The 14,914-nt window shown below is 34.3% G+C and overlaps 1 protein-coding gene across 1 annotated transcript in view; it reads right to left on the minus strand.

Moving 5' to 3' along the window:
- LOC144845549 (methionine synthase reductase-like) overlaps positions 1 to 11,907 on the minus strand; it is a 261,440-nt gene extending 249,533 nt beyond the window's left edge. The window contains exons 1-2 of the mRNA XM_078702965.1: positions 11,797 to 11,907; positions 11,354 to 11,393 (exon numbers count right to left, since the gene is read on the minus strand). Of these exons, the coding sequence (XP_078559091.1) occupies positions 11,354 to 11,384 (31 nt within the window). The 5' untranslated portion in view covers positions 11,385 to 11,393; positions 11,797 to 11,907. The remainder of the gene's footprint in view (positions 1 to 11,353; positions 11,394 to 11,796) is intronic.
- Positions 11,908 to 14,914: the final 3,007 nt, after the last annotated feature.

The raw sequence follows: 14,914 nt of genomic DNA on the forward strand, positions 1-14,914 counted from the left end.
CACAAAACAATTGAAAATATATCACATCAATGACGATAAAATGACCATTACCATTCTAAAGGGAAAATAGTTTAAGAGTTTCACTTAAAACTTATATAAGCCAAATATATATAACAAGTATGGATTCGGGTAAATTTAGCATTCCTTGCCTTTGGATGTCAAAGATACATTCGTCTGTAACTCTTGGACCTATTTTAAGAGAAAGCTTAGTAATCACCTTAATTCAAATTCAGGATTGTATTAACTTAATCTAAAGTGATTTGGTTAATTAATAGTGGGTAATTTTAAATGCTGTATATTATAATCTTAATCCTGTATATATATATATATATTTATATAGATGCGTTTAGGCTGCAAGAGTGTTCAATTGGAATCAAGAGCGAATATATATTTTTATAAAGTAGATGGAACACGGACGTCTATCACAGTGTTTCACGTTAAACGATCTTCAGATAGACTGAACAATACCGTATCTCGATCGAAAAAATATTTTTAAAAAAATTATATATATATATAATTTTTTTTTTATGTAGTTTATTTATGTAGATATGTAGTACTGTATCTATTAAAAAAGGTACTTGAACAAAATTAATATAATCTTTTACAAAAATGCTTGTCAACTCAATGAGATCCAAATTGGCAATTGCCGCAAAGTCCTCACTGAGTTTGACGTTGAAATTCACTCTAGAATCCTGCATCTCTGAGTTTCAAAACAAACTCAGGATTATCGCCAATGATTGCCGTAAGCAATCAACGGTAATGGCCTGAAGGGGACATCACAAATTTGGTCTACCTGCAGACTTGGTCATTTCAACACAAATGACTCTACCTTCGGATGACTTCAGGGCTTTTAGGAAACCCTGCAGAAGGTTCGTTGGGACTTATAACAAGATTCAGTTGTTGAAATTAATTGTCGACTTTCCGATGGAGAGAAAAAACTTCTTTCCTGAGGATTTAAATTCTGGCCAAAACCAAGGCAGGTTGGCGCACAACAACTATCTTTGGATATGGAGTCTTTCTCCAGAAGATTACGATTACGTGAATATTTTGCTGATTCAGACAGCAGCACCACGCAAAACGAAGGCAACGTTAACAAATTTAAACCAAAAAGTTCCTGGAATCCACCTAAAAATCGTTGTCCAGCTTTAGAAACATTTATCCAGGCTATTGAGGAGGATGTACAAAACTACGTCCCGAGTCCAGATAAACGTGACAATGTCTCAAAACAAGAGAGGCAGGAGGCAGGCCGTTGCCACATTGCGTCAGCCTAATGATATCATCATTAAACCCGCTGATCGCTGATAAAGGTTCTGTCACTGTTGCTATGAACATCAAATTTTATGAAGCGGAATACTTAAGACAGGTAAACAATCCTCTTCATTATATATCGTAAACTTACAACGGATCCCATCCCGGAAATTGCGGATAAGGTGGCCAAATCTGTTTCTGTGATGGTAAAAAAACACTCCATCGATCCTAAGATTGAACCTCATTTGGTACAGTTCCAGGCAGATTTTATTTCCTACCTAAAATCCACAAAGCAGGCAGTCCTGGTAGAACCATTATTTCGGGCAATGGCACTGCTACAGAGAAAATTTCTGAATATGGGGATGATTTACTTAGACCATATGTGACTGATCTCTCTTCATACATTCAGGACTCCACGGACTTTATCCGCAAAATTAACCAAATTCAAAATTTACATAATAATTCTGTTCTGGCTACATTAGATGTTTCATCGTTGTATACTAATATCCCTCACGAAGAAGGAGCTGACGCATGTATTTTAAATTACAAACAAATTCCAGGCAAAACGCCTACTGAAGCTCATTTATGAGAACTGGTCATGTTGATTTTAACCTACAACAATTTAATTTTTGGAAATGACCATTACCTTCAAATTCATGACACAGCGATGGGCACAAAAATGGCGGCATCTTTTGCAAATTTATTTATGGGACAATTTGAGGCCAAATTTCTGTCCCTCAAACCTAATAAACCACTTTTTTGGTTTTATTTTATTTATTCAAGATCCAACAGTGTAAAGAAAAAACACCAAAACAGGATCGCCATAAAATATATATTTAGATACATTGACAACATCTTCATGGTCTGGACCCATGGTGAAGATAATTTGGAATTTTTTCTTCTCAATATTAATTCAGCCCACCCAACTATCAAATTTACAGCTACCAAATCCACTAGTAGCGTTGATTTTTTGGACACTATATAGTGACCATAGAAAATGGTACACTCAAAACTGACCTATTCCGTAAACCCACGGATAAAAATATGTACCTGCTCCCTAGCAGTTGTCATCCCCAACACTGTACTAAAAACATACCGAACAGTAAAGCATTACGTATCAGACGTATCTGTTCTTCAGATTTAGATTTTTTTTAGAATCGTACCGAAGAACTAACCGGACATCTCCGGAATAGAAATTACAAGAAGGAATACATCGAAACTGCTATAAAGAAAGCAAAAGATATTCCTCGATGTCAAACACTGACGTACAAACCACGTCAGCCAAGTTCGACCAGAGTGCCATTGGTCACAACCTATCACCCTAGGTTGCCTCCATTACGAACTATTACTTATAGCATATGCCCATTCTACAGTCCACAGAACGTCTCAGGACTGTTTTTCCGGAACCACCCATTATTGCATTTCGTAGACCTCCCAACATTCGTGATATATTAGTCAGATCCAAATTTAAGAGTGAAATTAACTCTCATGACAGACAAAATTTGGGCAGTCACCTTTGCGGCAAATCTTGCAAAACTTGTTCATTGGTTGATTCTACTGAACAATTTAAGAGTAACCAAACTGGCCGCATTTTTCGGCTAAGACAATCAACCAAAAACGTCATTTATCTCATATACTGTAATTTTTGTGGCAAACAGTACGTCGGAGAAACAAAAAACACTCTCCGTATGAGAATGACACAACACAGATCATTAAAGCTCGATCAACCTGTAGCCGAACATTTTAATTCAGCTGGTCACTCGATTGCAAATTTCAGAGTTATTGCAATATTCCATGATGTCAAATGGAGCGACAAAACTCGCAAAGACAAAGAAAACCACTGGGAATTACAACTTAAAACCACAAAACATTTTGTACTTAACATTAGAAACATACTCCCAGGTCGGTAAAATTATTCCAATGACTACCAAAATTTAAGTTTCAATATTAACCACCATTTAAGCTGTTTTTTAGTTTCATTCCAAAATTGTTTATATCTCTACCAAGCTACCTTCTTTGTTTTCTACTCTTATTCAGACTCCACCCTGTCTCCTTTTGTTGTATTTATTTTATTCCTGTCCACCCAGGCAGCACTTGCCAGTTCTTATACTATGACGTTATCCAAATTCCTTCACTTGCACTGATAAAGGGCTAGTGTTGCCCGAAAGCTCTGCTAACGTTTCTGGCTGTTTTACTTTATCCTTTTGATTTAGCTTTTCGCTTTTTTTGTATCTCCATTGAGATCCAGCCACTGATACCCACAGCATTGTCATTTTTTCAGTTATTTGCCTTTGGATTTATATATATAAATATGAATACAGGATTAAGATTATAATATACAGCATTTAAAATTACCAACTATTAATTAATCAAATTTTGATTAAGTTTCTACAATCCTGAATTTGATAAGGTGATTACTAAGCTTTCTCTTAAAATAGGTCGCAAGAGTTACAGACGAATGTATCTTTGACATTCAAAGGCAAGGAATTCCAGATCCTCACAAATCTAGCAGGAATGCTAAATTTACCCGAATCCGTACTTGTTATATATATATTTGGATTATATAAGTTTTAAGTGAAACTCTTAAAACTATTTTCCCCTTTAGAATGGTAATGGTCATTTTATCGTCATTGATGTGATATATTTTCAATTGTTTTGTGTTAGTTCGATTAAAGTTAAACTTTATTCAATTAAACATGTTGTTTTAGGTGGTTTTTTTTGCTGCTGGTGGTATCTACAATATCTAAGCTAGGCCATATTTGGGGTAAATGGGGTCTCTAGTTGAACTTTAGATGGGGTCTGCCAGGGCCAAGGCAGTGTACAGATAGTCTGTAATAGGTCATTTGGTATTGCTTACAATGTGCTAAATCATATAACATTGGTTGCTGGTGGTATCTACAATATCTGAGCTGGGATAGTTGGGGAAAGGGGGGGTCTCTAGTCTAACTTTAGAGGGGTCTGCCAGGGCCAAGGCAGTGTACAGATAGTCTGTAATAGGTCATTTAGTATTGCTTACAATGTGCTAAATCATATAACATTGATTGCTGGTGGTATCTACAACATCTAAGCTGGGCTAGTTGGGGGAAGGGGGTCTCTAGTCTAACTTTAGGGTGTCTGGCACTTGCGTTGCAGCAGACAATTAGTCTGTTGTTATCCATTTAGTATTGTATGAACACAACTTGTTCATTTGGAATTAATTTTGAGTGGTACCTCACTCATCTATGCTAACCCCATTTTAGGCCCTCCTTTCGGGGGGTCTGGCGGGCCTTTTGCAGCAGAGAAAAAGTCTGTCGTTTGTGATACTGGTATTAGGATGCCAATGGGCATCCCATGGTGGTAAAATTAGGTGGTATCTCTCTCATCTAACCGGGGCCGATTTTTTAGCACGTTTCGGGGGTCCCCCGGTCTAGACGCAGCAGGGGGTACCCGGCAGACTCCCATTTTCATTGACATCAAGTGACCCCCAACACACTTAAATAGTCAGATATTGGTACCTAGCTCATCTAACCAAATGTCTCTGGGCTGCCTGTCTATTGTGGATTCGATAGAAAAGACCGCAAGCAGAGCACTAAAGTCTTACCTTTACAAGCATGCCAGAAGGAAATCGCTGCACACAGATCCACGTTTAGGTTTACTGGCATCAATAGTGAGGTGGACCTAATTCTTAGTCGAGCAGCCATGTTTACCTTGCCCGCTGATATTCATAGTTGGACTGTTTGTCCCTTGCATCGATCGGAACTTGGGTTATGAAATATACATATATATGTAGAGTACCGCCTGATCTCTCTAATCACATCCAAAGCAAGGGAAAGGGGGACCCAAGTGCGATAGGGTTATTAGCAAAGAAGATTGGCAACTAATATTAAAGAAAACAGGAACTTTCCTGCACGTTGGTTCAGGTAAATATCATTTCATTTTATATTTTTATATATTTAATGTAATTTAAACTGTTAAACAAGAACCTGTAAGTAAATTTTTTACGCTTTTCATCAGGTATCTGTTCAACTTGCCGTAAGATGCTAGAGTCATCCAGCATCATCAGGATACCTGTAATTTCGAACACTGAAACAAATAGCCCTAGTCCCGTCTATCAGATGAGCGCACGCAACTATAAGTTAAAAATACTGTACATTTATGTATACGCATTTATTGGCGGAAAGAATAAGTAAATTAATGTGTTTCATTTTACTTTGTTCTTTTTATTTCGTATGTTGGTGGTAGGAGAAATATTGTCCGCATCCCCTGCCATTTTCATCATCATTTTATATATATCATGAATCAGTGTGTCAATAATTGAATCAAAGTCAGTAGTAATTTTTAACAATATTCTGATTTTCAGGATTGTAATAAGGATGGGTTATACATGCCATAAGCCACTCCAAATTGTCAAACACCGGCGTGTGATGTTATGGATACTCAAATGAGCCTATATCAATTATCGTGATCCAACTTTTGCTTCAATGAAAAATGAAATGCATTTCTCAATTCTAATTAGATATACTTTATCTGCACTGCTGGAGCAAGTTTCAGACCGTACTAAACGTTTCCACATGTCTCATCAAGTTATCTCTACGTGCCTGGAAGAAATCGCACCTGGTCAGTCGACTACTCTACTTGAAGGCTTATCAAGTGATAAAACCACAGAAGCTGACGAAAGAACCAATTCTTCTCAATTAGATGCTCTATCAGAATGCTATTTTCATACTAACCACTGGAGTACAAGACGGCAGATTTTATCAATCATGGTTGATAGGTAACCTTCAAGGAACTGCAGAAGTGGATACCTAACTTGACCAGATATCGTTTTAATGTGGCCAAACACCAATTATTGTTACATAGTAGAGGTTCTGTAATTCAACCTCTAAAGAACACTAGAGTATGCGTACAACAAGGGAAAATTGACCACTTTGTTACCTTTATAACAAGTTCTTGCAAAGACAAACATTACCAGACTGTCTGTGATCATGACCACACAGGGTTGGTCGCAGAACTATTTTAAGGGGGTTGCCCACGAGTCTAGGACCATAGATAACGAGTTTTTGCACCACAGGCCCCCCATGGTGGCGAATTTTGTTAAATGTCATATGGCCGAAAATGGTACTCTCGCACATAAAATTCATAAAAATAAATAAATGGCACCTATAGTTCACCGGAAATGACACTCTATATCGGGCTACCAAACAGCAATACCATCGTATCCCGCCTATTTTTTTTCGGCCGGTAAAACACAGGCGGCATTTTTAACGTCAGAGGAAGTCCCCAACGAAGGTACTTCCGGTAAGCTAATAAATTCTGGCAATTATAATAATAATATTTATTCGGCAAAAGTTCATTTTATCTTGCCAGGAGCATGAGCCCAAACAGAAAACTGCTGTTACTCCATCATTATTATACAATACAATACAAAAAAAAAACTAAGTACGGTAGTACAAATTAATTTAAAAAAAAACAATTAAGTTATAATGAAATACACCAGTTAAGAATAACCTGCAATGAATAAACAATATAAATAATTTAATATTTTGAGATCAAATGTTTGGTGAGTTGGGCTTTCAGTGTGTTCCTATACACTCATGCAATTTATATAATCATAAGCTTTAATTTGATACCAAACTTGGTTTTTTTTTCATTTTTCGCAGAGTTATGTAATACAGTATATTTATATAATGGGTGTGGCTTAATTAATTGCATCATTATATTGTTCAAATTATATTTTATAGTTCCGTGGTGTTGTACATGTCATAAGCTTTAATTTAATACCAAACTTGCCATATTAATTTGATTTCTTAAATTTTACCACAAAGTTATGTAATATATAATGGGTGTGACTTTGATGACGTCATTATATTGTGAAATTATATTTTTCTCATGTTAGTGGTATTATACATGTCATAAGCTATAATTTAATACCAAACTTGCCATATTAATTTGATTTCTTAAAATTTACCACAAAGTTATGTAATATATAATGGGTGACTTTGATGACGTCATTATATTGTGAATTTATATTTTTCTCATGTTAGTGGTATTATACATGTCATAAGCTATAATTTGATACCAAACTTCATATATTTATGTAAAATTTATTTTTTTTATATTTTTACATAGCTACATACGTTAATTATTATTTAAAATGGGCACGGTCAAAATGACGTCATTAAATTGTTCGAATTTTTGGGCACCCCTTTCAGAATTGTTAGTTAGGTCCTAAAGAAGGTTTCTGCCAAGTTTGGTGCTTTTGTTACGAAGGCCAAAAATAGGACCTAAGCGACCCGACTAGAACCCAATGGTGATACTGAAGAGCAGTCGGATGATAATAATAATAATATCCTGGATTTATATAGCGCTCTAAGCGCTGAAAAATTATTACCCCAGTCATTTTTTCCTGATCAAACACGTATGGAAACATACTCCCATAATGCAGCCAGTAATCAGCGCAAAGTTGTGTCTTGATCTAACCGGGTTCCCATTTATACACCTGGGTTGAGAGAGGCAAACGTAAGTAAAGTATCTTGCCTAAGGATACAAGCAATGCGGCGGGAGTTGGATTCGAACCTCGATCTCACGATCAGTTGTCGAACGTCCAACACACTGCGCCACACGCCCTTATGATGAAGAAGGTGGAAACTTTGAAAACAAAGAAAATAAGAGACCATGCACAATACTACAAAGGCAACGAAGCGTATTAAAACAATAATTTAATACACTGGGAAATAACATGTAAATAATGTAGATCTCTGGTATTTTGCAATTGACCGGGTCATTTCCATAAGGAATAGTACTCTTTGCAGTCATAAATGTAAATAAGAAGGTGTTAATATATAAATATAGTAATTTTTTTCATGTACATGATGTTCTTATTTTGAAAATAAACTCCAAATAATTTAATTTTGTCTCATTGATCTGTTTTACAATTTATTCTGTTGTAGATGCACTTTCATTCAAAATGCCATTGAATACCAACTGTATGTAAAGAAACAGAACAGAATTACAGTAAGAATAAACCTTAATACCTTCGATTGAATTTCATTTGCAAATATTTAAAATTTCAAATTAAATCTAAATGATTAATGAATGGACTATCAGGAGAAGCAAAGATTAGCAGAAGAAAAGTGAAATGTTGCTTAAAAGCATGCCAACTAAACAATGCCAAAAATCATGTGTCAAATCCAGGTAAATTCATAAACTAAATGCAAATGTGTGGTTTAAATTGACCAAAAAGCTACAAAGCCTTTAAAAACTAAAATGAATAAGATTGGTAAATAAAAACTTAATAAAGAACTAGAATTTAATTCGTCACTTTGAAGAATTATAGGTGATCATTTTATAATTTTATTGACATTAATATTTTTTAAACATGCACGTATTTGAACATACAATCAGAAAATGTTGATGTATGCCATCCTATTATACGCTTATACTATAGTGCTGTGCCTATTATATGCCATATACATTATGTACAGTATATACTCTATCTATATACAGTGTAGCATTGGTGAAATTACGGACACACATCATGTTCTAATTTTTCGGCCCTGATGACATTATCAAAATAAACTTGTGGATAACAATATCGAAAGATAATGAATTGAGCAATAAAATATAACAATTGGAAGAAAATTTGGCACGTAGAAGGGCGCGCTCTTTAAAAATTGTATAACTTTGACGAAAGAGATGAAAAAAATACTTCAACTGGCCATATGATAACGTCACAACATCCGATAGGCTTAATTTTTATAATAATTCATATCTACATTTCACCAGCTCTCATAATAAGTTATAAACATCAAGGTCAACTTTAATTCAGAAGAGCTGTAAGGTATTCAAATATACCTTGTAGGTGAAATTACGTAACCACCGTTATTTAAATTTTAAGACGTGATAACATCATCCAAATAAAAATATTGGAAACTCATAAGTAACATAATTGGTTGAGGTAGAATATATTAAAAATTTAAAGAAAATCGATCACAGATAAGCGAGTTGCGCTCTGTTGAATATGGTGGTAAATTACAAAAGGGGAAAAAACCCTATTTTAAAAATGCATGTGGCCAAATGATGACGTCATACCATTTTGTACGTCTAATGTGTATATACATTTATATCTACAACTCATTGGCTTCCATAATAAGTTAAAAAAATTGGGGGTCAAATTCCATTCTGAAAAGTCATTCATTTTAAAAAGGCCTTATTTTTTTACCATTTTTAGCACTTTTGTACAATTAATGTGCGCATTTTGTCATTTTTAACGTGCTCGTATAGCACTATTTTAAGTCGAAATGGACTCAAATTTGGTGAATGTACCAAGGAAGATGAGTAGAATGCAATTTGTACAAAAAAATTGTATTTTTGCGCAGTTTTAAAACACGCAAATGGCTTAATTCATGCTCTAAATTGATCAAAACGTAATTTTGAGCTTTTTTTAAATTTTTAATGCGCGATTTCACGCGAATGACCCTACGTGCGCGTGCGTTTTTATTTGCTAATATTTTTACCCTTGACCTGAAGTTTATTTGTAGTAGTGAATTTCATTAATATGTGATAATGAATTATGGAGATATGATTCATAATGTGATTTCACAAAATGGCGTATAAATGACGTCACGGATGAGTGATCACGCTGAAAAGCTTATTAGGACTAAGTTAAAGTATTTCAAAGACATTGTGAAATTCTTGTGATCATTGCCATTCAACTTTTTGAGATAATTGACACACAAAAAGTGTACAGAAAGAAGAAGAATATTTTAATGCAAGTACAATAACAATAGGTGATCATTTTATTCTAAATGATCACCTAATAATATGGTGGTAAAATAACTTCAAATGCACAAAAACTGATGAATCATGCAGCATGTCCATCAAATTACAAGAAACTGTATCATTAAAAAATTGTGGTATATTGTTAATGAACAAATTTTATTCTAATATACAGTATAGAACCTGTGTTTTACGTACCCTAACCTTACGTTCCCTGGATTTTACGTACGCTTAAAATAACCGATGACGTCATCATTTTCTTACATTGGGGGCGCAATTTAACAACAACAAAGCCATGGCTGTGTGAGGAATTCTGCTGTGTGAGACAAGCTACACATGTGCATTCCCCCTACAGCAGTGACTGTTTTTATTGATAGAAAATACAAGAACATTAATATTAAACGCACAGGCTGTATATACTGTACTTTTCTAGTTAGGCCTCACATCTTGCTAGGCCTGCTAGCCTGGCCTGAATAGTCTAGGCAAGGCCTAGCTAGTGACCACCTGCATGCTGTACAGTAAAGTAGGCAAACATGGTAGCCTTTATATACACTATCTTTGCTATGATCTCTACGTATTTGGGGTCAATTTAAGATCAACCTGGATTTTACGAATCCCATGTTTTACGTACGCCTTTCGGTCCCGTACCGTACGTAAAATGAAGGTTCTACTGTATTTGGTAAATGGTAGATATCAATAATATTTTTAGCGTAAATATAGCATTAAAAAATAAGGATAATATTTGTAACACATGCAAATCAAGTCTACGCTATTTTTCGATAAAATAACTACATAAAATTACGGTTTTTAGTAATATATTAACATTGTAAAATTCAATAAAATATGATATTACATGTATATTAAATAAAGAGTGTTTATTTAGCCTCAAAGAATTTCAATACATTATTTTCCGTATGTTGGACAGTTTTCGTAGACAACGTGACTTCACAGCACACAAGAAAAAATTTTACCGCAGTGTGTTGATTTGCGTCAACCAATCAAAGTGCGAGAATCCAAATTCGTTAAACTGTGAGCCCTCATAGACTCTCTTTTCTTTTTGTATATTGGGTCGAGCAGCATGGACCTATAAATTAGTGGAGTTTACAAAATTCCTAAACTGTCAGCCGTAGATATATAGCTTTCGCGTTGGTAAAGCTTCTTAATAAATATGTCCTCTGGGAATATAGCTGCCTAAAGGCGCGGCACGAAAAAAAGATGCAAAGGGAGAAAATTAAAAGCCTATTAAGATGAAAATGTTGGTATAACATTAGGGGGTAACTGCATGTTCCACAATACTCAAACACATTGTATACGCACTCAGTTTAAAAAGAACAAAGATAGTACACACTTTGACAGCCATCAATAGAATTCCAATCCATTAATGATCACTGCAATGAAAGTCAAATAAAATTTAAAACAGAAAAATATGCAAATAATAACTACCTAAAGGAAATACTGTAAATATAATATTACACTCAAGCAAAAATCAAACAATCTTTTATATCAGTAGTATTTTGAGTCTCGAGTAGAACAAATTTAGGTGCGCCATATTGATTTAGGGTATGTTCGCACATCTTTGTGTGTGAACTAGGCAATGGCGTTGTAACATCATCCAAGAAATGGCTAAAACTCCTTTTCTACCGGGAGATATTAAAAAATAGGTGGCCATTATGTGCAACTAAATTGAGCATATTGCACCGTTATGCCTTACATGCAATTTGTTTACACCTGCCATAATACATACAACCACATAAACTTGCAGTACTCAAATTTATCAAAAACTAGACTTACCAAATATATTTGCAGTTAAACTGGTTTAGGAGCCTTAGGTAGTTTAAGTCCAACTAATTTTGCACTTTCTTCTACTGATCGTTCTCCCCTGGAGAATGTTGCATGCAGTACCTAACATAGTTTAAAATCCTTTTTATTAAAATATGTAAAAGAAAAAATGATGTCTATACATGCCTCTGCCTGGTCAATTTAAATAAGGCCAAAAAAGTTGGTTGGCCACGTTTTGGGTAAATGCCAAAAATGGGTAGATTGTTTGAAACAAAAAAAACAAAAACAGAACTATTGTTTCGCCAAATGTTTTTAAAAAGTCTATTAAATAAACTTAGACCTATGCCTAGCTTGTTTAGGCATACACAACATTTTGCCAAAACAATCAAGTCTGAAATAAAACTATTTTCTTGTTACGCTATATTACGCAAGTTTACATATTATTTCAGATGAAAAATACTTTTATATTGTTTTATCCATATAAATTATCCATATGCAAATACACTGGCATTAAAGATATAACGTAAAAAGTTTATTATTATTATTTATTATTATTAAAATGTAGGCCATAATCAGCCAGCTCCTCACTCATCGCGGGGAAAGAGCTTACGACAATCTTAGGTAAATTTTCTTAAACGTATGCTTGGCGAATCCGTGCCTTTTAAATCATTTAACAAGTTGTAATGTAATAAATACGTCTGTTATCGGATCGTCAGTCAGTACTGTAAAACCAAAAAACACCACCTCAACAACCTTGTGCAATTTGCGATCTTTTCTTTGCAGATCAACATTGATTATGAGGGTGATTAAAAATTTGATAACTACAGTACTGACTACAAATCATGTACAGGGTTCATACACCTGTGAGCTAGTAAAATTCCAGGACATTTCAAGGACATTCAATATCAAAAGTTAAAAATTTCAAGGACTTAATAATTAAGTTCAACAAAATAACAATATTTATTTTTTAAGGTTGAAGAATTTTGTAGAAAATTCAAGTACTGTGCAACCACTAAAAACATACAGTAAAACGTGTATTTTATGAAGTTTATGAATCATCAATTTTACGTATAGGTTGTGACGATGATGTCTATCGACGAATAAATAAAATGTTTAAATAATTGATTTCTAACTTCAATTGAAAGTTCAAATGAATCTGTATCGGCGTATGGCTGACGTATATGCTTTTACTGTTGTCATTTTGGGAAATTTATGTTTCACAGTAATTATATTTGCTGTTGATTTTAAACGATTATACACGATCGATACGATTAAAATCTGCGTTCACTCCGTTGGTTCCGTTTTGACCAAGACGTACAGCATTTTTCCATCTAAACAAAAGGTATGTGATCATCTGGCGGTGTCCATTTGTATGAAACAGTTCAACATTCGTTAAGCAGGCCCAGCTCTCTGCTGTTTACGCATCCATATGGGCTGTGTCATGTTATATCCAGGAACCAAAATGCGTAGTTAATTTCCAAACTATATTTAGAATTTTACCGACGTGTATTGTATCGTAGTACGCTCATACAGCAAAAAAGTATGAGTTTACAATTTTTTCAATTTACGGAAAATAATACTTGGCTCTGTTGTTGAATGCATAGGCGTGGGAATTGAGTAACCTAAAAGAACACCACATGTGGTAAATACCGATTTTGAGTCCATTCCGACTTAAAATAACACTATATGAGCACGTTAAAAATGACAAAATGCGCACATTCATTTTACAAAAATGGTGAAAAATAGGTCTTTTTTAAAATGAAAATAACTCTTTAGAATGCAAGATGACCCCCAATTTTTTTAACTCATTCGGGAAGCCATTGAGTTGTAGATATGAATTCATGTACACATTTGAAGTACAAAATGTTGTGACGTCATCAAATGGCCACTTGAATTTAAAAATTAGGATTTTTTAACTTTTTGTGTAGTTATCACATTCAACAGAGCGCATCTAGGTTATTTGTGCTCGAATTTCTCACAAATTTCAGTATGTGCTTGTTTAATTATTTATCTTTCTCATGAGTTGTCAGCGTTTTCATTTTTATGACGTCATCATGCGTCAAAACTTGAATAACGTAGGTCGTGTAATTTCACCTACACCATACATTTGAATAGCTTACAGCTCTTAAGAATTAAAGGTGACCTTAAAGATTATAACTTATTATGAAAGCTGATGAAATGTAGATATGAATTCATATAAAAAATAAGCCTATCGGATGTGGTGATGTTATCATATGGCTAGTTGAAGTTAAAAAGTAGTTTTTAAATTTCTTTAGTCAAAGTTATACAAATTTCAAAGAGCGCGCATTGCGCTTCTACGTGCCAAATTCTCTTCCAATTCTTATATTTATTTGCTCAATTCATTATCTTTCGAAATTGTCAACCTCAAGTTGCTAAATACATGCATGATACTGGCGTTGTAATACTATAAGAGAACTCTCCCGACGGGAAATGGTAAAAGCTTTGTGTTTCTATTCCAGTTATTGTATGTTTGATAATAATTTATGAATCAACAAATTAAAAATACAGTTTGCTGCAATTGAATTACTCAATATGGATAGTATTGTTAATGTTAGTACCTAATTACACACAAGTCACCTTTGTAAAACGTGTGGGCTTAGTATATGATATGTAGTCAGTACTGTATTAAAAACGATTCAAGGTTGGTTGCAGCTTCTCTTGACGTCCAAGGGAAGTGAAATATATTTGCTAATTTGGCAATCACCAATTGACTCATAAAAAAAAATGCTGTCTTTTTTGTTGTCAGTTTAGGGTCGGTCGGGGCCAACAGAATATTTGTTTGTTTTGCCTAACTTTAAAGCCCAAAATTTTCACCATAATACATTTCTCACTATTTTGCGACCTTTTATTTTTGCACTTTGATTTTCTTTTGTTTTATAATTTAACAAACAATTGTTTGGCGAGAATGTATTTCGCCTCCTAAGGATGTTGAAAAATGGCATAGCATTAGCGAAATTACAGTATAATTTAGGGATGTAACTAACTTTGATTACAAGGCATGTACTCATAAAAATTATTGTTTGTTTCTAACAGAATTTCTTCACACACGTGGCAAGGCAATGGTATTTTTCGCAGTTTACTACGCTGGCATGTATTACTTTACATTCGA

The sequence above is a fragment of the Antedon bifida genome, chromosome 1, assembly GCF_963402885.1.
Source record: "Antedon bifida chromosome 1, ecAntBifi1.1, whole genome shotgun sequence".
NCBI lineage: Eukaryota > Metazoa > Echinodermata > Crinoidea > Comatulida > Antedonidae > Antedon > Antedon bifida.